Source organism: Rhinolophus ferrumequinum, chromosome 18 (genome assembly GCF_004115265.2).
Source record: "Rhinolophus ferrumequinum isolate MPI-CBG mRhiFer1 chromosome 18, mRhiFer1_v1.p, whole genome shotgun sequence".
Classification (NCBI taxonomy): Eukaryota; Metazoa; Chordata; class Mammalia; order Chiroptera; family Rhinolophidae; genus Rhinolophus; species Rhinolophus ferrumequinum.
Window position 1 is genome coordinate 57,145,481 of NC_046301.1, and position 22,715 is coordinate 57,168,195.

The 22,715-nt window shown below is 49.8% G+C and overlaps 3 protein-coding genes across 4 annotated transcripts; 1 reads left to right on the plus strand and 2 right to left on the minus strand.

Moving 5' to 3' along the window:
- Positions 1-4,555: 4,555 nt before the first annotated feature.
- CD320 (CD320 molecule) lies at positions 4,556-10,359 on the minus strand. Its single transcript, XM_033135476.1, has 6 exons — positions 10,344-10,359; positions 9,073-9,258; positions 6,171-6,293; positions 5,552-5,785; positions 5,093-5,254; positions 4,556-4,925 (listed from the first exon to the last, which is right to left on the minus strand). Exons 1-6 carry the CDS (start codon positions 10,357-10,359, stop codon positions 4,801-4,803), a joined length of 846 nt encoding a protein of 281 aa, XP_032991367.1. The 3' UTR covers positions 4,556-4,800.
- A 1,202-nt stretch (positions 10,360-11,561) lies between these two features.
- On the minus strand, positions 11,562-21,482 carry NDUFA7 (NADH:ubiquinone oxidoreductase subunit A7). Its single transcript, XM_033134455.1, has 4 exons — positions 21,347-21,482; positions 20,908-20,957; positions 18,389-18,538; positions 11,562-11,770 (listed from the first exon to the last, which is right to left on the minus strand). Exons 1-4 carry the CDS (start codon positions 21,395-21,397, stop codon positions 11,680-11,682), a joined length of 342 nt encoding a protein of 113 aa, XP_032990346.1. The 5' UTR covers positions 21,398-21,482; the 3' UTR covers positions 11,562-11,679.
- RPS28 (ribosomal protein S28) lies at positions 21,477-22,641 on the plus strand. 2 transcript variants are annotated; one of them, XM_033134456.1, is made up of 4 exons: positions 21,477-21,602; positions 21,697-21,744; positions 22,233-22,366; positions 22,554-22,641. In XM_033134456.1, exons 1-3 carry the CDS (start codon positions 21,564-21,566, stop codon positions 22,353-22,355), a joined length of 210 nt encoding a protein of 69 aa, XP_032990347.1. In that variant the 5' UTR covers positions 21,477-21,563; the 3' UTR covers positions 22,356-22,366; positions 22,554-22,641. The 2 variants fall into 2 exon arrangements, with proteins under 2 accessions (XP_032990347.1, XP_032990348.1); XM_033134457.1 differs by having other exon boundaries at positions 21,478-21,602; positions 22,233-22,357.
- Positions 22,642-22,715: the final 74 nt, after the last annotated feature.

Genomic DNA, 22,715 nt, shown 5'->3' on the forward strand with positions numbered 1-22,715 from the left:
AGTGAAACTGGTCTGTACGATACTACAATGATGGATACATGTCATGATACATTTGTCCAAACCCATAGAATGTCCAACACCCAGAATGAACCCTAATGTAAACTATGGACTCTGGGTGACTATGTGTCCACGTAGGTTCATCCATTGTAGCAAATGCACCACTTGGCTGTGGGATGTTGATAACAGGAGAGGTTGTGCATGTGTGGGGGTGGGGGGAGAATGGGAAATCTCTGTACTGTCTACTCAATTTGCTGTGCACCTAAAACTGCTCTAGAAAATAAAATCTATTAGTTGTTTTCAAAAGACAGCTTCACTAGGAAGTCAGGAAAATGCCCACTGAAATAGCCATAAGGTTTATTTTTCAACCATGAGGTTGGAAAAAAATTGTTTAAGTTGTGATAATGTCAAATGTTAATGAGATTGTGGGGGAAAATGATATTCTCCTGAGGGATGTGGAGTGGACATTGATCCAAGTTGTTCTGGAAGACAACTAGGCACTAACTGAAAAAAATGAAAACATGCTGATCCCACAAGCCAGCACAGCACTTCGCAGCATCCCAGTCGCAGCAGGAGTACCCGAGGATACAGGGGCGTGTCTTGGTAGGAGAAAAGGGGGAACTATCCCAAAAGCCAATAATACGGAAATGTACTAATAAAATGCACTTTGTAAAATACATATCACTATGAATTACTTCACATAACCAACATGGATACCGAAAACATTGCTGAGTAAAAAAAAAAAAAAAGATAATGAGATGGAAAGAATGGGGGAGAAATCGACCTCTCCCTCAAGGACAAAACCTAGAGGATTTTCCAATAAAGTTTTATCAGCATTTCAAGTAGCAGATAATTCCCATCTTAGTCAGGTTGACACCAAGAAGAGAAAAAGGAATGAGAGGGGGACAACACCCAACTTCTTTTAAGAGGATAGTATAACCTACAAACCCAAACCAGATAGGGCTACCACCTGGACGAGTCTGGAAAACACGATGCTCAAGAAGCCAGATACAAACGGCGACATACTGTAGGATTCTGTTTATCTGAAATGTCCAGAACAGGCAAATCCACAGAGACAGAAAGCAGATTAGGCATGACCGGGAGTGGTGGAGGGGAGGGCATGGTTTCCATTTGGGGTCATGGGAATGTTCTGGAAGAAGGCCGAGGTGGTCGTTGCACAGCACTCTGAATGTTCTAACTGCCACTGAGTTGTTCCCTTTCAAATGGTTCATTTCATTACGTACATTTCACCTCAATAAAAATAAAAACAGGGCAGGCCGGTGGCTCAGGTGGTTGGAGCGCTGTGCTCCTAACGTGGAGATCACCGGTTCAATTCCCACACAGGCCAGTGAGCTGCGCCCTCTCCAGCTAAGATTGTGAAAACGGCTCTCCCTGGAGCTGGGCTGCAGTAAGTAGCCGGAGGTTGGCGTGAGCTGCCATGGGTTGCTGCGGGCTGCTGAGCGCTGCCGTGGGCTACCATGTGCCTCCATGAGTGGCCGGTGGCCAGCATGAGTGGCCAGCAGCCAGCGTGAGCCGGCGAGAGCTGCCATGAGCTGCTGAGCGGCCAACCCACGACCGGCGACCGACTGCCTCAGCGGGTGGGGGTGGGGGGAACGCAAGGCTCGTAACACCAGCGTGGGCCAGGGCACTGTGTCCTACACAACTAGACTGAGAAACAACGGCTTGAACCGGAGTGGGGCGTGGGGAGGCAGAAGGGGAAAGAAACAAAACAAAAACCCACTAATTCAAAAAGACATATGCACCCCTATGTTCATTGCAGCACTAGCCAGGATATGGAAGCAACCTAAGTGCTCATCAATGGGCGACTGGATAAAGATGTAGTACCTTTATACAATGGACTATTAATTAGCCATAAAAAAAAGAATGAAATCTTACCATGTGTGACAACAGGGATGGACCTGGAAGTTATTATGCTAAGCGAGGTAAGTCAGACAGAGAAAGACAAATACCATTATGATCTTGCTTATATGTAGAATCTAATGAACAAAATAAACAAACAGAACAGAAACAGACTCATAGATACAGAGAACAAACTGTTGGTTGCCAGAGAGGAGGAGGTTGGGGGCAGGGTGAAAAAAGTGAAGGGATTAAGTACAAATAGGTAGTTCCAAATAATCACCGGAGTGTAAATTATAGCGTAGGGAATATAGTTGCTAATATCGTAATAACTATATAGTGCCAGGTGGGTACTAGACTTATGGGGGGGATAGCATCATAGGTTATATAAATATCTAACCACTACACTGTACACCCAAAACTAATATACTATTGAAAAACTTTTTTTAAATTGAAAACCCTTTTTGAAATTGAAAAAAATAAAACATGATAGTAACATTAAAAAAAAAAAAAAGAGCCGCCAACCCAGAACCATGAGATAGAATATATCGACAGTTGTTGGGAGCCCCTGCGGATGCGGTGGTTGGCTCCCCTGATAACAGAACCCAAGTGATACTCCGGAAAGAGCCAGATCCTAGGCGCCTGCTTAGGCGGCATGTGACATCTGCAGCTGGCCTCACAGCCTCTGGCCCACTGCGGCTGACCATGCCTGAGCAAAAGGTGAAAAACCTACAAACAAGAAAACCCTACTCTCTGGGATAACTCCTTCCTGCCAACTGTTTGAAGCCCACCCTAGTTCCGTCTCTGTGGCAGGCACCTTGGCCAGCTTGGGGTGCACCCACAGGGTGCAGAGGGAAGGCCTTGTACCCCCGGAGGTGGGGCACCTTCTGCTCCACCGTCAGTCCAGGCCCCACCGCCCATCCTGGCTGCAGCCCACCTTTCATGCCTCAACCCACTGCCCAACGGAGAACTCAGTCTCCAACATGCTGCCCGAGGTCCAGTCTCCAAAACCCACCTCAAGCACCTTCCCCATGGGGAGCAGGGTCCCAAAGCTGAACTTTACCACCTGCAGGAAGCCCTCCAGGTGCACACGCTTGCTCTGCCTCTTATGGGGCCAGCTTCCTGCCTGCCAGATGTGGGAGCCGAGACCCTGTGTGGGACCCTGTGTGCTCCCCCAGCACTGGGCTGCATGGAGCCAGCTGGCAGCAGACACCTAGTCCACCTCCAAGGATGTCAGGGAGGCCCCCACAAGGAGACTACTTGAGTCCTGGTCACCCCATTCAATGATGAGGAAACCAAGGGTCAGAGAAAAGCCTTGCCTCATCACCCAGCAGTTAGGGTGTATTTTCTGTATTCTTGACGCTCCGGTAACTGGGGTCTCCCCAACCAGGGAGGGACTGTCCTTTGGGGTTAGCTTGTGCCTAAAGATGGAACAACTCACCTCAACCTAGCCAACCCAGAGTCACCATCCCCCGCCCTGATGACCCCAGGGCCAGGTGCCTGCCATGAAGCTGTTCTGATCCCTGGGCATCCATTTCGAAAGACATCCATCTTGAACGAACACAACGCCAGCCTTAGGACTCAGCTACTACCAAAACCACCAGATAAGAATCAGGCTGCTCCCACCCATAAAGTTCCCTCTTGCAGAAAGCCTTGGGTGACGTAGGTAACTGACCACTCGGGCAACCCCTTCCTGCACCGTAATTCCCGCTCTCATGCTTTAAATTAGCCAATAAAAAAACCAGGAAACCCTACGTGCCCCACCCTCAGATCCTAACTCAGGCAGAGCCCCAGGTTCTCTCTCTCTCTCTCCCCACAGTGTGGCCCCGGGCCAGCCACGTACCCTCCAGGACCTGTGAGTAATACATCTTGTTCCTCAAAGTTCCCGATGGTTATTGCTGAGGTGCATCCTGGGATCATACTATGAATCACAGGGCTGGTCCAGCCAGAACGCTGGCCCTGGTTGGCGAAACGTCTGCGGGGGGAGCAGGCGTAGCATGGACTCAGGTGAGTGTCTCAGGCATTCCTAGCTGAGCGCAGCAGTCAGCAGGCTGAGACTCACACAGCAGCCAGAGCCCACCGAACATTCTCCTAGCAATCCCATGCCTGCTGACCCCGCCTTGCCCACGCCCTGTGGTGGAAACCACAGGAAGGGCTCTGCATTTACCCACCACCTGCCTCTGCCTCCTGACACCCCAGTGCTCCCCCGTGTGGCCCTGCCAGGCATGGCATGCCCCTGCCTCAGGAACTAGGAGTTACAAAGTGGCTTTTCAATGGCAGTCCTCTCCTGATCTGTTGGCCTCATCATACCTGAATAATAAAACCTACATTTTAGAACGGGGTGGAGCCGGGACCAATCCAGGACACTTGGCTTCCATCTCAAGGAGGAGGCAGCCATGATGGATGGGGGCCCCCAGGAGGCACTGTCCAAGCTCCTCTTTGCAGAAGCCTGTGGGTAACGCAGGCTTCCCCGCTGCTCTGGCCCCACTGCCCCTGCTCTGGATCCCGGAGGCAGAAAGGCTGACAGGACGTCCAGGGCTGGATCCCAAGTCCCACCCTCTCTGGGCTGGGCACTCCACCACAGACCCCACGGATGCCTGGGCAGAGAGAGACAGAGGCAGAGAGGCAGGCAGACGATGTAAAGTAACTTTAATGGCCACCCTCAGGTAGGGGCAGTAGGAGTGTCTAAGCACGGGGCCACCCATGGCAATAGTCTGGGGCCAGCCCCTTGGTTCCAGTTGGGGTGTATTCCCCATCCAGCTCCTCGCATCCAGGGGAGGGCCCGGACACCTCCAGTCTCCAGGATCACATCTGCAGGAGCTCAGGTCTGCAGTGCTGCGTGGCCAGAAGAACCCATGTCGGAGGACTGGTATGCCAGCAGCAGCTTCCGCGTCTCCAGAGCTGCCGCACTCAGGGCCTGGGCAACGTGATGGCAAGAGCTCATCCTCAGAGCAGCAAGGTCTTCCTCTCTGACAGCAGCAGGGACTCCTTCACGGCCACCAGGAGCCCCTGGGCACAGAGCCGAGAAAACGCAAGGAGGGTGGCGGCAACCAGACCTGCACTTAGCACCACTATGGAGAACAAACGGATGGGAGTGGGTGAGGGACTGGCAGGAGCCCCTCACCCACCGAGCTCCTAATGCACTGGCATGGGAGTCTGCGGCCTGTCCCCTCCCCGAGCCCCAGCTCTCAGGCGTAGCTGCCCTGGCCCCAGGAGTGGGAGGACCTATTCATCATACCAGCAGCTGCGATAGTCCCATAGGCATTTTGGTTTCCCGACTTGACTGAGTCCTGGTCCCTGACTAAGCTGGTGGTGGCATTCCTGAGAAAGGTGACATTCTCCAAGGTCACAGAGGTCACAGGGGTGCCCACAGATGTGCCTTCCTGGAGCGTCTCAGTTCCTGCAATTAAGTCCAGGCATTCATGAGCTGGGGAGGGGCACCTGAGGCGTGGGGAGATAAACAGGGGTTCCAGGTGCCTGCGGAGAACCTTGACGCTCATCTTCCATCCCAGACGGTAGGAGGTTGGTGAGCACGGCTGCCCCCAGGACTGACCTCCGGATGCCCCCACGGAGATGCAGACACAAGCAGATGCGTGTGTCCACACCCCATCCTGGTCACATGATGAAAGGTGTCAGGCATCCCTGTCTGATGACCAGCCTCCCCACCGCCACAGGCACGAGGTCCCATGGTACACACCACAGCCACGCTCATCGCTGGAATCAGGACAATCCGGGTGGCCATCACAGAACCACGTGTGTGGGATGCAGGAACTGCCCAGTGAGCAGCGGAGCTCCCCCTTCCGGCAGGGCTGGCTGCTGCAGTTCAGAAAGTTCTTGTCGATGCCATCAGGGCAGTCATCGATGCTGTCACAAGAGCAGGGGCTGCCTGTGGCTTGCGGGCACTGCCCATCCTGGGCACACGGTTCTATCTCTGGAGTACAGGGTCAGTCAGGTCCCAAACGCTTCCACAACAGGGCCCAGGTACTCCCCACAGCCCACCTCTCTGTCCTGAAAGCCCTGCCTTTCAAGGACAGTGGACCCTATAAGGCCCGCCTATCTTAAAGGCTTCGCCCCTGCCTGTTAGTTCCACCTTCCAAGGACTCGCCTCCCTGCAAGCTCCTCCTCCCAAGAGCCAACTAACTCCCCTCCCTGTAAACCCACCTCTTCTCAAGCCGGAATCCCACCCAGACTTCCCTCGTTGCAAGTCCCATCTACCCTCAGGCCCCGCCCCACCCCACTTGAAAGCCACACCCCTTCCCCAAACACCGCCTCCTGTGGTGCTGCCCCTGCAACCCCCGGGGGCCATAGCCACTCACCGCACTCCTCATCGCTGCCATCAGAGCAATCCTGGTCTCCATCGCAGCGCCAGATGAGGGGCACGCAGAAACCACTGGTGCGGCACTGGAAGCTGGTGGGCAAGCACGAGCCTGCACTGGGGCCTGTGAGATGCACACAAATGAGGCCTAGGAGGTCCGAGTCTGGACCCTCCTCCAGGAGCCCAGTGGTCACAGGCTGTAACCACCAGGAGACAGGCCAAGTCCCAGAGCACTGGAACTACACTGGTGGCCACTCTTTGCTGAGGACCTACTATGTGTGGGGCTTGGAGCAGAAGAGTTCATGGCCTCACCGTGAGCCTTCCTGGGTGGGTTCTACTGCGGTGCCCATTCTACAGAAGACACTGCAGAGAGGTTAAGGCCAGAGGTGGCATAGCTGATGGAAGAGTGAGGGTTCAAACCCACATCTCATTGATTCAGGAGTCTTTACCAGGCTCCAAATAGCCAGATGGTCACCCCAGGAGTCTCTCCAAGCTCCATGATTAAACAGGCTGGAGCAGGGGCCATCTCTAAACCCGCCCTGAATTAGGCCGACCGTCGGGGTCAGCAGGGCCCGTGACAGCCCACCTGCTTAGCAAAGAGGAAACTGAGGCCTGGGCAGATGACCTGCTTTGTGAACCCAATTCCTAAATCCCTCCCAGATCTGACCACCTTCCCATCCTCAACGTGCCACCTCCTCACCAGGCCCCCACCCCCTTCTCCATTCAGACACTGGGGACCTCTCAGAGTCACATCATTCAGTCACCCACCTCCCCTGCCCTCTGCTCAAAACCGTCCCCTGGCCCCTGGGCCCCAGTCCCTTTCATAACCAAATCCTATCTGCTCGGTGTGGCCACGTGACCTGGCCCAGCCCTGAATCCTTTCTGGAGCCACAATTCCTTCCATTCTCCTCTTCACCAACCTCCCTCTGTCCTGGTCTCCATTGCCTCTCCAAGAGGCCTGGCTCACTCTACCTCAGGGCCTTTGCCAGTGCTGTCCCCTAGTCCAGTGCTGTTCCCTAGCCCAGTGCTGTTCCCTAGCCCAGTGCTGTTCCCTAGCCCAGTGCACCCTTTCCTCCCTGCACTCTGTACCTAGTGATTTCCTCCTCAGCCTTCCGATCTCAGACTATTTCCTGGGAGGCGGTCTCATGCCCCCTCAAAGATTCCCTGAGGCTCTACTTCCCACTTACAACAACCATCCTTAAATTGGTACCCGCATAGACTAGACATTCAGCATGTCAGGGCTGACCTTGTGACCACAAGCCCAGGGCAGTGCCTGACAACAAGTGGACACAGGTCACACTCAGATGAGACCTGAGCCTTTCTGGACCCTGGGCAGTGAGGCTTGGATTGTATGCTGATAGGGAGGACTACAGAAGGGGCTGGAATGGCTGGGAGCCTGAGGGAAAGAGCCAGGGAGGGCCTTAGAGCTTGGGTGCAGCAAGATGGATGGCAAATACCTGGTGTGGCCCCATCCTCACCCCACTCCATTTGATGCTGGTCCGCCCGACCCTTCCATCTTTACTCCAAACCTCCCACTCTCCACAATTGACCCTCCATGGACCACGGTCCCTGAGCTGGGTGGAGACAGGAAGAACTGCAGACAACCTGGAGCAGGCTTCCTTCCCTGCGGGTGGGGGCCTGGCAGCCTTTGGGCGAGGCTTCCTCCCCAGGCCTCCCACTCTTGGCCAGGACGCCAACAACCTCGCTCCTTGGCCTGCTGAGTGCGTGTCCCTCTGTAAAGGCAGCAGAGCTGACCCAGGCTCACAAGGCTGTGGGCTCAGACAGGACTTGGAGTAGCCAGGGACTTCCCCTCGCAGCCTTATTTTCTCACGTGTAAAAGGGGCAGTTAGGTGTGCTGAAGAGACCAGAAGCCCAGGGCAGTGCCTGTCAACAAGTGCCTGTCAAGAGGAAAGGGTGCACTGGGCTAGGGAACAGCACAGGGCTAGGGAACAGCACTGGCAAAGGCTCTGAGGTAGAGCCCTGAGGTAGAGGCCCTGAGGTAGAGCCTCTTGGAGAGGCAATGGAGACCAGGACAGAGGGAGCTTGGTGAAGAGGAAAAGGGAAGGAGTTGTGGCTCCAGAAAGGATTCAGGGCCGGGCCAGGCCATGTGGCCACACCGAGCAGATAGGATTTGGTTATGAAAGGGACGGGACCAGGGGGCCAGGGGACGGTTTTGAGCAGAGGGCAGGGCAGTGCTTGTGTGTAGAGTTTGGTGCTTGGTGAACATGAGCCCTGCCTCCATGAGGGAACCAGGAATGTTTAAGCTGAAAAGGCAGGGACTCTGGGGTGAGGCAGGGGCCCAGATCAGCTGGGAACCCGTGGAGGAGTGGGAAAGTCAGAGGCACCCGTGTGCACAGGGAGGCCACTCTATTCTCCCAGCTGCTTCTGGGAACCGCAGAGATGGCCCCCAACCCCACTTAGGCCAGGGGTCCCATGGAGGGAGACCGTTCCTTCTCTAAGGCCCGAGGAATAAGTGCAGAGATTGCGAAGGGGGAGGAAACAGCCTCATGGCCTCAGCTCAGGAGTACAGGGTTTGTTCGGCGCAGCTGCGGTGGGAGGTACCAGGTACCGGGTGACCGGCACTGCAGTTAGAGGTCGGACAGCGAGAGCCTGCCGCGAGCCTTCCTGCCCACGCTGGGCTGAAGGGCGGCTTGGAGGTGACAATGAGGCACGACAAAGCAAGGCAGGTGCAGGGAGGCAGCCAGGCCGAAGCAGGGTAGTTGAGGCAGGAAGTCCCCCTGTGGGGATGGCTCACACAACAGCCGGCCTATGCTGTCGGCGGAGTCGAGAACCACGAGCGGGGGGAGTGTCCGGGACACACATGCGGTGCAGCCCACGTCAAGGCACTGCCGGCGCTCGGGGACGAAGCCGAGCCTCTCGGGGGCCTCGCGGATCTCACTCACCTGCGGCCTGGGCCGGGGACCGGGTGGTGAGCGAGGTCGGGGCGGCCTCCAGGCCCAGTGCGAAGCCGAGCAGCAGCCGCAGCGCCAGGCCCAGGGCAGCCGTCCGGGACGCACTTCTCCGAGCCATCCAGGCGCTCCACGCGCCGCCCACGCCCGGCACCAGCGGCGAGCGGTCCCCGCCTCGCTCTTATCCCCGCGCACGCGCGCACACGCCGGGGGCGGGACTCACGCCCCTGTCTGAGGTTGCGCGGTCCCGGGGCTAAGCCTACCGTAAAAGTCCGAATACGAGGGAACGCGCGATTTGAGGCTCTTCCCCCACTTTTCCTAGTGGCAAAGTAGTACATGAAAAGGTATGGACAGGGCCCATTTGACACCAGGAACTTCTGGGGATGGAAAGGAACTTGTCGGTGCCTACTTACAATATTTAACGTTCTATATGCATCCTGAAGTACGTGTACGGCCTAGTTCTCTTATTTAGTGTGGCAGCCACTCCCCTCAGGCACGCCCCATCCCCCCGACCCCGCCGTCCAAGTGCCTCATTTGTGCAGTCAACACATTATACATTTTATTTACTTATTTTGGTTTAGTGTCTGATTTCCCACTGGAATGTCAGGTCCAAGTGGAATGCTGTTTTTCATTGTATTCCCAGTGCCTACTACAAATATGTACGTCCTTTTCTTGGGTTCTAGCCTGAGTCCTCGGTCCCTGGCATCGGGATGTGCTCACTGCCTCAGTTAGTCCTCAGAGACCCCTCCTGTGGGACGTAAGTATTATTCTTCACTTCTGGAACAAGACATGTCTCGGGCAGCCCTTGGGTTTTCTCTTCTCACACTCACCCAGGAGGCACATAAAATACAGACCTTCTGCAAGCTTTCTAGAAAGCCAATGTGGCTGTTGCACTTTCTTCTTGAAAATAGTTTTATCTACTGCTCTGCCTTCCTAAGAAGCAGCTCGTCCAACTGCCAGCGAGACCCCAGACAAGTCACTGTCTCTGAATGTTAAGACAGGCATGCAAGTGTTTACCACCCCCCAAGTGTTCAATGAAGCTACACTAAAGCGTCTGGATTTTCACAGAAGGGGCTGTATTTGCAGGTAGACGGCGTTCTTCACTATTTGAAAATGTTGGGGGTTACAGCCACTTTTGGAATAGATATACTCGTCTTTTCTGATAATAATCTCCCAGATTTTCCGGGGAAATAGGGTAAGAAGCAAAGGTGCACGGGGAAAGAGGCTGGTGGAAAGGGTGGCAAATAGGGCTGCGGGTGCCTCACCTTTGAGGTTTGACATCTTGGTAAGGAAGACATCTGGGGTCCAGGGAGCAAAGTTGAAGCCATTTTAATACCTTAGCTCTTACGTCCAGGGGGTATGACAACAGCAGTGATCTCACAGGATTGCTCCAGGAAGGAGGTGAGATCATAAAGTGTTCAGAACAGTACCTAGTACATAGAAAGAGCTCAGGTGTCAGACCTCTTTCTTATTACACTCCCTTGCCAAATTTCAATTCAAGAATATTCAATGACCCATCTTGTCTGGGGTCTTCTGAAGCCCTCCAGGGTTGCTCTCCTTGTCGCCTCTGCACACCCTGCCCAGCCTTCCTCTCCCCCAATCTTCTTTCTAAATCGGATTCATCATTTGCCCCAACCGGAATCCCACCTCCTCCAGGAAGTCTTCCCAGGGGCTTCAGCCCATGGGACTCCCTCCCTCTGACGAGTTTTGAGCTTTTAGCATTTGAGATGCCCACTCTGGGACGCTCATACCTCCTGCCTGGGACTGTGATCCTTTCCTGCCTGTTCTCCACTTCCACTCTCCCGGCACACAGCTGACCTTAACCTACTGAAGGGCGGCAGGGTTCTTCCATGGGGCAGCCGCCACACTCCCCTGCATGGCTCCCTATTGTTCCTGCAGCCATATTTGGGCCATTTCCTTTTTGGCTTTCACTGTCCTCGTTCCCTCACAGACACCAGCCCCTTCCTTTCCTGGGCTGACTGCCTCAGCCTCTAGGCCTGTGCAGAGTTTTCTGGCTCAGGAACACATTTCCTCATTTGCCCTAGGTAAGCATTACCTCTGAGCAACCTTGCTGTCCTCTGCCGTCCTTGCTGAGTTGCAGGGTGGTCAAGGTCAGGCAGGGGCCGCAATGGGGGGGGGGGTGCTGGCCAATGTCCACGTAAGCAGTGGATGGGGGAGCTCTCCAGAGAGGTAAGTGAGCAGGGTGTCTGGCCCTGCTGTTCTGCAGTCAGCGCCCCGCAAACCCCCAGAGACCCTGAAACCCAGCCCATCACTCAGGGATAGAGCCAGGCCTTCAATGAAGAGACAGGGACATCTCTGGGTCCCTTGCACCATGTCGTCTGACTGGCACATATCACCATGGAGCCTGAGAAGCATTATCCCTCCCCCACCCCTGGAGGGCTGTAAGAGTTAAGAGATTTGGCAGCAACTTCACCCCGAAATCCAAGTAAGCAGTGTGTTGCTTTAAAATAAAAACGAAGTGATACTGGAGAGCATGATATATTTGCTATAAATTACGTCACATTGTCCCAGGAGGGAAGATAAGGAGGGGAAGCACTCGGGTGGCCATGAGGGCACAGCCAGGTGGCCCAGAGCTCAGTGTCACAGGTAAGGCTGGTCCTGGGACAACTCCCACTTCTGTATGGGAGGAGCTGGAGTCACTGCCTTCTTCTCAGTGGCTACCACATCTGAGCTAGAAGAGGAATAAAAACAGACTTAGGTTAGGGCCAGGTTTCCAAACTGCAGTGTGGAGGTCATCTGAGGGGGACCACACCTGCCTGCACAAACACACCTGCTCAGACTGGAGCTGGAGACCAGAGCGCATGATTGGTTTCAGAAGGCCCAAACCTCTCCAAGGGGGGCCCCAAGGGCCCCAGACTCTTGTTGGGAGCTGGCCAGCCCCCTTTCTGCCCCAGGGTCGGTCTGCTCACCCTGGCTCCTGGGCCCAGAACCAGCTGTGAAGAGCTCATCTCCTCCTCCAGCACCCCAGCCCCAAGGTGGACGAGCACCCCACTCCTGCTGCCCCAAAACAGGAAACTAGCAAAAGGGCCAAGCAATCAGGTGATGCATGTCCACTGCTCTTCCTTCCCTCAGGTGCATGCGAATTCTCAGAATACAATTAACTGATCAGAAATTTAGAGAAATTGGAAGTTGATTTTTCAAAGTCTGATAGGAAAAGAAAAAGAAAAGAGTTTCAGCAGCCCCCGCCCAGGCCCTCCTGCTGAGCTATCAGGAATGTAACCACAGCCAGTACTGCCTGATGCAGAGGTGGAGGAAAGGAAAAAAAGGCACTTTAAAAAATACAAGCGGCTCACCTGCCAAACCCCACCCCACTTCAAATGAAAAATTTCAAGTCTTCTCTGCAATTATTAGTAATTCTGTTTATGTGTATAATGTCTATGTTTTTATATATGATATGGTGTTTTTTGCCTCCAAATGGTATTACTAGTTTATAATATTTAATTGGCTTGAAGGGAGTAAGCACTTATATAAATTAAGAAAAAAAAAATAATAGGAATTAACCTAAGCACTTTTCAGGATCATGTCATCTAGGAAAATGTTTGTATTAGAGCTGGTTTAAGTTTTGATGAGAGTTTTGATGTGAGAGAGACAGAGAGAGAGAGAGAGCCCTCTTCTAGAGTTATTGACATTAAACATGGTATTTTTGTTTTAACTAGTTTTATAAAAACGTTTAAGTTATTTTTGTTACGAAATTTGTCAAGAAAATAGCTTGGGTAATAACTGATTTTGAAATCTCAGAGGTATTAAGAACTAATGAAAGCAATTAAAACAAAAGGTCGTTGATAAAACTTTTCAGTAATAATTATGTCATGTGATATATACATATTTAAACATGTTTTTTTCCAAAATTCTTTTGGTAATTTGAAACGTTACAGTTCTTACTAAGTTACATGATGAAAAATAATGGAATATCTAGGTATTTTGAAATGACATGAAATTCTGAAACATTATTAATCTAAATTTACCTAACTTTTGGCTTATTACAGAGAAGCTCAAAGATATATTTGAATCTGTTAATGAATATGTCTTTTGCTTTATTAGAAATATGTGTCTTAAAACCTGTGAATATATTTGCCAATGAAAGAGCCTATATTTCTAAGGGTCACAAAATGCATTCATAAATTTCCCAGCCTGAAGAATGCTAATTGCTTACTTTTAGTTGTCATTACAAATGGAGGTTTCCAGGGGTTAAGAATTCTAATTAAGATAGAAAACAACTATTATTTTTGGTAATAAAAGGAATAAGACATAGAAATACATTTTTGAAGGAAATTAAAGGACAGTGATTTGTCCTAAGGTTGGTTGTTTCTTAATGAATAAGAGGCAAACTGAAGGGGACTGGGAAAGTTGTAGGTTTATAAAGAAAAATATTGAGGAAGTCTTATATAGGTTAAGCTGAATAAGATTGGAACAAATTTAATTAAGTAAATGAATTTAAGTATCAAAAATAAGCTGATACAAAATTAGAGTTGGGTTTTTTTCTCCCTGCTAAGTAGGGTAGGGTTTCTTGGACTGTTGGTCTGTTACTGATATTATGAAAAAGCTTTCTATCTAGAAAGCAAAGATTCTATGTTTTATTAAAATTGTTCTGTGTTTTATATTGTTTTAATCAGGTCCTTGATTATTTAAGAACAATCTTCTCAATCCTAAGAACTAAAGGTTTGCTGACCTGTATTTATGTTTGATGCCTTTTTTGTCATTTTGGGTAAATGAATAATTCAATATTGTTTCATAATGATATGTGATTTTTTTGGTCAAGTATGGTTGACAAACTTCCCAGGATTCAAACGAGAGATAAAGAGAAAGAGAGAGAGAGAGAGAAGGGGGGAAGGAGGGAGAAGGGGAGGGGGGGAGAGCCCTTGTAACACCTCAAAAGATTTGTTTTCTCTCCTTACAAAAGAGAAATAGTTTTTCTAACTAAGGCTTAGTTTGGTGTGTTGAAATTATATGGAAGCTTTGTCAAATAAATTATTATATTGTATTTGTATACATATACCATGTTTCCCCAAAAATAAGACCTAGCCGGACAGTCAGCTCTAATGCGTCTTTTGGAGCAAAAATTAACATAAGACCCGGTCTTACAGTATAGTAAAATAAGACCGGGTCTTATGTTAATTTTTGCTCCAAAAGACGCATTAGAGCTGACTGTCCGGCTAGGTCTTACTTTCGGGGAAACACGGTATTAATAGTACAATGGATGTACTAGAGATTATGTCAAAATCACCAAGAGTCTACAAAGTTAAAGTTGTGCATGTGTGTGCCTCCTGTGAAACTTCTCCAGTGTTCTGGCATAAATTGAATTTTACCACTTGCCATTTTATTCATTATATTCTTGCCAAGCACATTGATACCTGTGTTAGACTGAATCACAAAAGTTTTTTGAGTATGCTGGTGAGTTAGAAAAAGTTGATTAGGCTTATCCTTTGCTCTGTACCTGTGAGAATAGTAAAAACAAAACTACTTGACAATTTGATTTTTTAGAATAAAAGGAAGCATATGACCTTTTGAAATACTTCATGCCTCGCCCTACAGAAGACTGCAAAGAACATGGCTATTTTAAAATTATATAAACAAGTCATTTTAAATGCCAGTAGTCTGAAAAATCTTTTCAGGTTTTTTCCTTTGATGTGAAGATAGGAAACTTATACGGGTAGGGAGTGTTCAATGGACAACAGTGTAGCTTATGATGGAGACTGAGACAGAGGCCTCAAAGAAACTTAGATTGGTAGTAGTGGGTACTAAACTGAATACTCAATTAGGTGGTAATCTTCCCTGGGAAGGGATGATGATACAGAAAAGCAAAGTTCTTTGTTGATTGCACTGTCAATTGCACTATTATCAGATCTGTAACTGTGTCATTTTAAGTTTTTTGTCCTCTACAGACAGTTATTGTTTGACTCTGATGGTTTCTGCAAGTATGTTTCATCTTCAGAAAGATTCATAGAGAGGACTCTGGCTTCTTTTAGTATACAAGGTTTCTGAGAGGGAATTTTCAGATCATACCTTTGAACTGGATGAAAATTTATAGCTAGAACTCTAATAACTGGATTCATGGAAATACTGGCAAACAATCAAGATAGACAAGAATTGATTGCGTGAGACTGAATGAACCGAGGATGATAATTTTTATAACTTTTTGTTTGAAATATTACTGATTTTTAACTCTTTTGTTTTCCAGATATAAAGAAACTTGTTTCTTTGAAGCTGCCTGTGACTTGGAGCAGTTTGGTAAACTATGCCTTTGTAAGCAGTACTTAGATATTTACATTTTTTCCCCTACCTGATCCCTCCAGAATTTGTAAACTCTTAATGAATATTATTATTTTCATGGCAATATGGTTGTTTGCATGGATTCAGGAAGAATCTGTTCTCTTTATAACAGGACAATTGGAAACTCCTGGGGTAAGGCTTTGACTGGAATGTCATGTTTGAGAGAGATGTGCACAGATTCTGCATGTCACCAGAAAGCTTTAAGGAATTAAGATTTGACTCTGGAAGCCAATAAAAGCCTCTTGGAAAAACAGCCTGGTAACCTGCTTACAAGGCTCACAGCAGTCTTTCCAGGTAAGGAACAAAGGTTGCTTTCCTGGGAGATGCAAAGAAAGAACCTCAAAACATTTTCTGGGACCTCAAGAACCTGAGGAACTCACCCAATTCTATAGGTACTGCAGGCAAAGTCTGATGGCAGTGACGTAGCCTGGCTTCTTAGCCCTGAGAGGCTAATTGAAGTTCAATCTAGAGATTCCTTATAAAAGTCCAGCAAAGCAGATTTAAGGGAGCCTATGTGATCAATTGCTATTCTTGTTGCACTTATGTAAATAACAAGCCAAGTTTATGGAAGCTAGGCTTACACAATGAATTAGTTTTAATTTGGCTATCTTTGATAAAAATGAGGGTGATTTTAGAGAGAAAAATTGTTTCAATAGAGACCATAATGCACAATCGTGGATAATCAGATTCTAGTTGTTAATTGTCTTCAAAGTTTTATTTTTCCCCTGTGGGCTGGACTGGATCCTGAAATTTTCTGATAGAAGTATTCAGCTACAACCCTCTGAACTAGTGTTTCATTTTTTCCTCTCACCCTTTGCCTTGGAATTATTGAGAATTAAAACTATTTTTTCTGAGCCTTGCAATTGCAGACTGCAGCTGGATGACATGATATAAACTTGGGAGAAATCGTCACAACAGCTCATGCTTTGGATGATCTCAGTGACGGACACTGTGTAGGAGCTTTCCTGAGTACCTGATGACATCATCAGAGACTAAAAGTGCAGATCAGGAGAATCTGTTGGATTGTCACTGCCTGCCTTCGTTACTTTTTACTTGTCTCATATTAGGGTACAGGTATCCTGACCTACTGCTTCTTGTACCATTGCTATGGTCTCTGTAAATTAAACACCCAGAAGGACCCTGTAAGGCTCAAGGACCATGGCGAAAGACGTGATGAAAGGGGCATGATGGGCAGACCAGTCTGATTCCACCCTACAGACTAATCCTCCTTGGTTGAGCCTGGACCAGTTGCCTTACTTTCCTCAAGATTGAGGGATGAATATAAAAATGGGGGAATTGTAACAGGGTAAAATATTTCCCTCCCTGAGTCCACCTTAATTCCAGCCAGTGTTCTACAGATATGCTAATTGACTGGAGGAGTTCTGCCTGAGACTTGAGTAACTTCTGGTCTGAAGGACTGGGAACAAAAAGATTTGGAGATTCCCCACTTCCTTGGATCTCACCTCTTGCCTTACTCCTTCTCCCTTCCCTGGATATATACAGGATGCTAGAACTTGGGGCACTCTTAAAGTGGATTTGAGAAAAGGAGAAATCTCCCATCTCCTCATGATGGCACCATTTCCATAAATAAAATCTTTCCTTATTCCAAACTCTGATCTATTGAATATTAAATATTTGATGCACTGAGCACACGGGCCTTGTGACTGCAACATGGTTACTATAGTTGATAATACTGTATTGGATACTTAAAAGCTGCTAAGAGAGTAGATGTTAAAAGTTCTCATGGGAGCGGCCGGTTAGCTCAGTTGGTTAGAGCACGGTGCTCTTAACAAGGTTGCCGGTTCAATCCCCACATGGGCCAATGTGAGCTGCGCCCTCCACAACTAGATTGAAATAACCACATGACTTGGAACTGATGGGTCCTGGAAAAACACACTTAAAAAAATAAATAAAAGTATATATATATATAAAAAAAAAGTTCTCATCACACACACAAAATTTTAACTATGTGAGGTGACGAATGTTAACTAGACTTATTGTGGTGATCATTTTGCAATATATGCAGATATTGAAACATTATGTTGTACACCTCAAACTTATATGTCAATTATATCTCAATTAAAAATAAAAGGAGGGGGGGCCAGCCCGGTGGCTCAGGCAGTTAGAGCTCCATGCTCCTAACACCGAAGGCTGCCGGTTCGATTCCCACATGGGCCAGTGGGCTCTCAACCACAAGGTTGCCGGTTCAACTCCCTCGAGTTGCAAGGGATGGTGGGCAGCACCCCCTGCAACTAAGATTGAACACGGCACCTTGAGCTGAGCTGCCTCCTGGATAGCTCAGTTGGTTGGAGCACGTCCTCTCAACCACAAGGTTGCCAGTTCGATTCCTCTACTCCCGCAAGGGATGGTGGGCTGCTCCCCCTACGACTAGCAACGGCAGCTGAACCTGGAGCTGAGCTGTGCCCTCCACAACTAAGATTGAAAGGACAACAACTTGACTTGGAAAAAAGTCCTGGAAGTGCACTCTGTTCCCCAATAAAGTCCTGTTCCCCTTCCCCAAATAAAATCTTTAAAAAAAACAAGGAAAAATTATTAAAAAAAATAAAAATAAAAATAAAAAATAAAAGGAGGGGGCAGGGGTTGGTAGATGAGGGTAAAGGGGATCAAATATATGATGATGGAAGGAGAACTAACTCCGGGTGGTGAACACATAATGTGATATATATCGATGATGTATTACAGAATTGTACACCTGAAATCTATGTAACTTTACTAACAATTGTCACCCCGATAAACTTTAACTATAAATTAATTAATTAATTAAAAAGGAATACAAAATTGCAAAACAACAATACTTGGGCTTCTCCCAGGGCTCCTGAAGGGACCGTGGAGCTTCATCTGCTTTGCAGGAAACACCCCCCTGGCTTAGGCCCTAACTCCTGCTCTGGGCTGGGTGGGGATTAAACGAGTTTGCAGATGAAGATGCTTGATAAATGGGACCTTGAAAAGCACAAGCAAAAGAACGGCTGGCTACAGGAGGGGCGTGTGCCGTCCTCACCTCTTCGCTGGCTTGCCCGACACTAGCGCCTTGTGTGCAGACATGATGATTGAGGGCGGCATGGCTTCCCGGCGGCCGTCACGAGTGCAGTAGTGATTGTTGGAGAGCTTGTGGCTGGGGCCCACAGGGAGCCTGGGAGGAGGCTGAGTTCTGAAGAAAAAGGATATCGGCATTGAAGCAAAGCTCTAAGTGCTCTCACCGCCTGGGTGGGCAGGGCTCATCACTTCAGTCATGGGGACAAGCTTCAGGCCAGGGATATCCCTTCCCTTGGTACAGTTATGGAGGGACATGCCTGGAGAGGGTCCGGGGCCTAGAAGCAGGTGGCAGCCTAGGCTTTGGATGTCAAGGCCCTGAAAGGTGAGGTCTGGGTCTGCCCCAATGCAGGTCCCCTACTTACCCTAAATGTGGCATGTATGGATAGACGACCTTTTGTGAAACCTCCCAAGGAAGGGGCAGGCCCAGACCGGACACCTGGGCCTGTTCCCACCTCACCATGGCCTCACTTGGCAGCTGGCCTCACTTCCCTCTGCAGATGCTCAGGAAATGAAGAGGCCAGGTGTGAGGCTCTGCCCACCACCTATCCAATAGTTAGTCAGTAAACACTTGGGCAGCAAGCTCCAAACATAGCTCATTCTGAGGGGCTTCCTCCCTTAAGGCCTGACGACAGAACTTCTGGGTTTCCTGTAATCTCAGGAACTCTTTGGAGAACCCTGCTGGGATCAAGGCTTATTATTCAAAGAGCACCATTTCCCCCCTTGTCTCCCAGGCCTCTGTGTTTCCTGCCACATCATAGTGGCTGCAGCCAGAAATGACAGAGCTGTCCTGGCTTGAGCTAATCCTTCGGGAGAATTTACAAAGAAGCTGGAAGCCTGAAAAGGAGATCATAACCTCAAAACAGGTTTCCCTGGAAAACACAGAAGAGAGGGAGGGCAGAAAAGGTAGGAAAAATCATATAAAGATCATTTTCATTCAACCATGTTTTTAACCTTTTGGATGATAATCATTTTGTCAGGATTTAAGTTTTTCTAAAAACAAGTGGCTATTTTATATATATATGTATATATATAGTTTTATATATATATATAGTTTTTGAAAAAGAAATACAGATAAAAATTAAAATTTAACATTCAAAGTAATATCCTGTGTGTAAGTTAGAATTTGTCTAACTCCTGGAGTGCAGAGTCAACCTCTGTAGGCAGGTCTATAGCTTTCTGCAACCTAGCTCAGAAAAGGTACCAAGAACCAGTGCCTAATGGAAAGGCCCAAATGAATCACTAGTGGGCGCCATTATCCTAAAGCTGAAAAATTACAAAACCATTTCTTCAACTGGCCTAACTATCCTGGATGGGAAAATAATTTAAAACTTTTGGGGCCGGCCCGGTGGCTCAGGCGGTTGGAACTCTGTGCCCCTAACTCCGAAGGCTGCCGGTTCGATTCCCGCCAAGGGATGGTGGGCTGCGCCCCCTGCAACTAGCAATGGCAACTGGACCTGGAGCTGAGCTGCGCCCTCCACAACTAAGACTGAAAGGACAACTTGACTTGGGGAAAAAAAAAAAGGTTCTGGAAGTACACACTGTTCCCCAATAAACTCCTGTTCAAAAAAAAAAAAAAAAACCCACAAACTTCTGGTATTAGGAATTAGTTACACCATGTAGGCATTCGCATACATTTGGTTATTTTAATGCTATTTTTCTTCCTTTCCTGCTAACCCTCCATGGCTACCTTACTTTTGCCTGCCCTACTTCATGTAACTGCTATCCCCCTTTCCTCCATGTGTTTCAACCCCACTGCCCTCCTTCCTACTTCTGGCTGTTGGGCCTCACAGCCTTGGTGCTTACTGTTCCCTTTGCCCAGAATGTTTTTTTCAATAAGTATCCTTTGGCTACTTCTCATCATTCAGGTAACTCAAAGGTCAATCCCTGAAAAGAGACTGATTGACCACCTGACCTGAGGTAGCCACCCTCCAGTTTATTCATTTTGTCTGCAGAACATTCCAGAATCAAGTTTTTTTACCTGCTGTGCTTATTTCCCTACTATGTTTCTCTCTCCCTAGGATATAAAGAATGAGGACAAGAATTTTTCTTGTTCGCACTGGTATCCCCAAGGTTGAGGACATGACAGGGGCCGGTAAAGATCAAGTAATTTTTTGGACATAAATGAGTTTGAAATCAAGACACTTCTTGGTTCAAGTCCCAGCTGTCACTTTCTAGCTTCTGAGTGGCTTTAAGCAAACGATGTAGTATCTCCACGCCCCAAATTTTTTCATCTGTAGCTTGGGGATGATAACACTAATTCGCAAGGCCACACTGTGGACTGAAAATCACAATCTGGATTCCCACTCAGAATTCATGCCCCATCTGGCTGTTTCCACAGGCAGCAGTCTCCAACAGAGCCCAGCAAGGGGGCTGGAGGCAGGATTTTGACCCAGGGCTCCAGGGTTCTAAAGGAACACGAGCTTTGTTTTTGGTGGAGGAAGGAGAGAACAGGGAGTGTTTGGGCAGCGAGCGGGGCCTGCTCACCGCTTGGCGATCTCCTGGTAACGCAGCTGCAACTTCGCCTGCAAGTCTTGCTGTGGGAGGAGAAGAGGAAGGAGGTCAGCCAGCTGGGCACCCCAGTAGAGGAGAGGGACAGGCCGGGATGGACACATGAAGACGGGAGATGGGCAGTTAGGGACAGAGATGTAGGTCCTATGAAGAGGGAAATCGGGGGCGGGGACTAAGGAGATGCCATGTCTGAGTGGATCTCCGGCCAAGGGCGGGGGTGTGTGTCCCGGGCTGAAGAGGTCAAGAGTTGGGGGTCCCCGGCTGAGCGAGGATTCGGGTTCTCTGTCCAGGGGGATCTCGGCACTAAGGCTTTCAAGCCCAGGATGCAGGAGGGAATGGAGGAGCGGGTCCCGGGCGCACGGAGTCTGCAGCGCCACCCCCCGACCCCCAGTGCGGCCCTTCCCGCCCCACGCACCCCGGAGGCCCAGTTTCGAAGCCTCTGGATGAAGCGGGTAGCAGACGCCATCTTCCGTCCGCTCCTGAAGGGCGCCGGCGACGTCGCTACCGCGGGGGATGCTAGGAAGTACGCGTTCGGTCTCGCGAGAGTGGGGAAGGGCGGGGCTAGGACGTTGTATAAAAGTTCTTCCTAAAGCACGTGACTCCTCTCCGCCGACTGCCGCCGTGCCGCCATCATGGACACTAGCCGTGTGCAACCTATCAAACTAGCCAGGGTGAGAGGGAGGCCGGGTTTTGAGGGCCGGAATGAGGAAGGAGGGGGAAGGGGGGCCGGGCGGGCCAGGTCTGACCCCAACTTCTTTCCGCCAGGTCACCAAGGTGCTGGGCAGGACCGGCTCCCAGGGACAGTGCACGCAGGTGAGCAGGTGGGGGCGTCCCCGGGTCTGAACCATGCCGTGCCTCCTTAAATTCCCCAGGCCTTGCCAGTTGGAATCAGAGAACCGACGTCCCTTTTATCCCAAGGCTCCTCGAGGGTCCGAACCCTAACCAGGGCCCTGCCAACCGGGTCTGAGCTCCGACGAACCTCTTTCTCTTGGCTCAGCCCTTCCCAACGACCACTGAGTGGCTCCACAGCCTGCTGAGTCTGCTCCCGTTCCTAACGTGCCCAGAAGTGCAGATGTCCCCTTTGGTGGCTGCTGGGATTCAAGAGCTTTGTTCTCCATGTCTCCGCCCATTTGGGCTTTTCTCCCTTCCCAGCCCTACCTGCCAGCCAGCCTCAGTTTCCTTTTTAAGTATCTCCAGGCCGGCCCCAGCACGTCTAAATCCAGATCTGCCCACCTCGCGGTGCCTATCCGTGGCCGTCCCAGACTCCTTTCCGTCTTTCCCGCCCCCCTTGGGTCCCGTAGGTGCGCGTAGAATTCATGGACGATACGAGCCGCTCCATCATCCGCAACGTAAAGGGCCCGGTGCGCGAGGGCGACGTGCTCACCCTTTTGGAGTCAGAGCGAGAGGCTCGGAGGCTGCGCTGAATGTAAGTCTGGTGAATCCAGTACTGGAGTGGGGGAACTGAGAGCCGGCCCCTGTTACACTGTAAGCTGCTGGTAGGGAGGCTTTGCCGAGCTCAAGGGTGAGGGGCTCTTGGCGGGGGTGGGGATGTAGAAAGGGTCTGCAGAAATTGGCATGGCTACGGAGGCCGGTCAGCATCTCAGGCTTGGGTCTCTTTACAGGGTCCTGGATGTTTGGATGTTTGGGTCCACCACTTGGCCTACAGGGATGATCTCCAACTGTCAATAAAGCGTTTGTATTGTATGTAAACTCAGGTGTTTTCTGGGTTGTCACTAGGTCTATAAAACCTTCCAGTGGAACACCCAGGTGGTCACTGGCCCTTT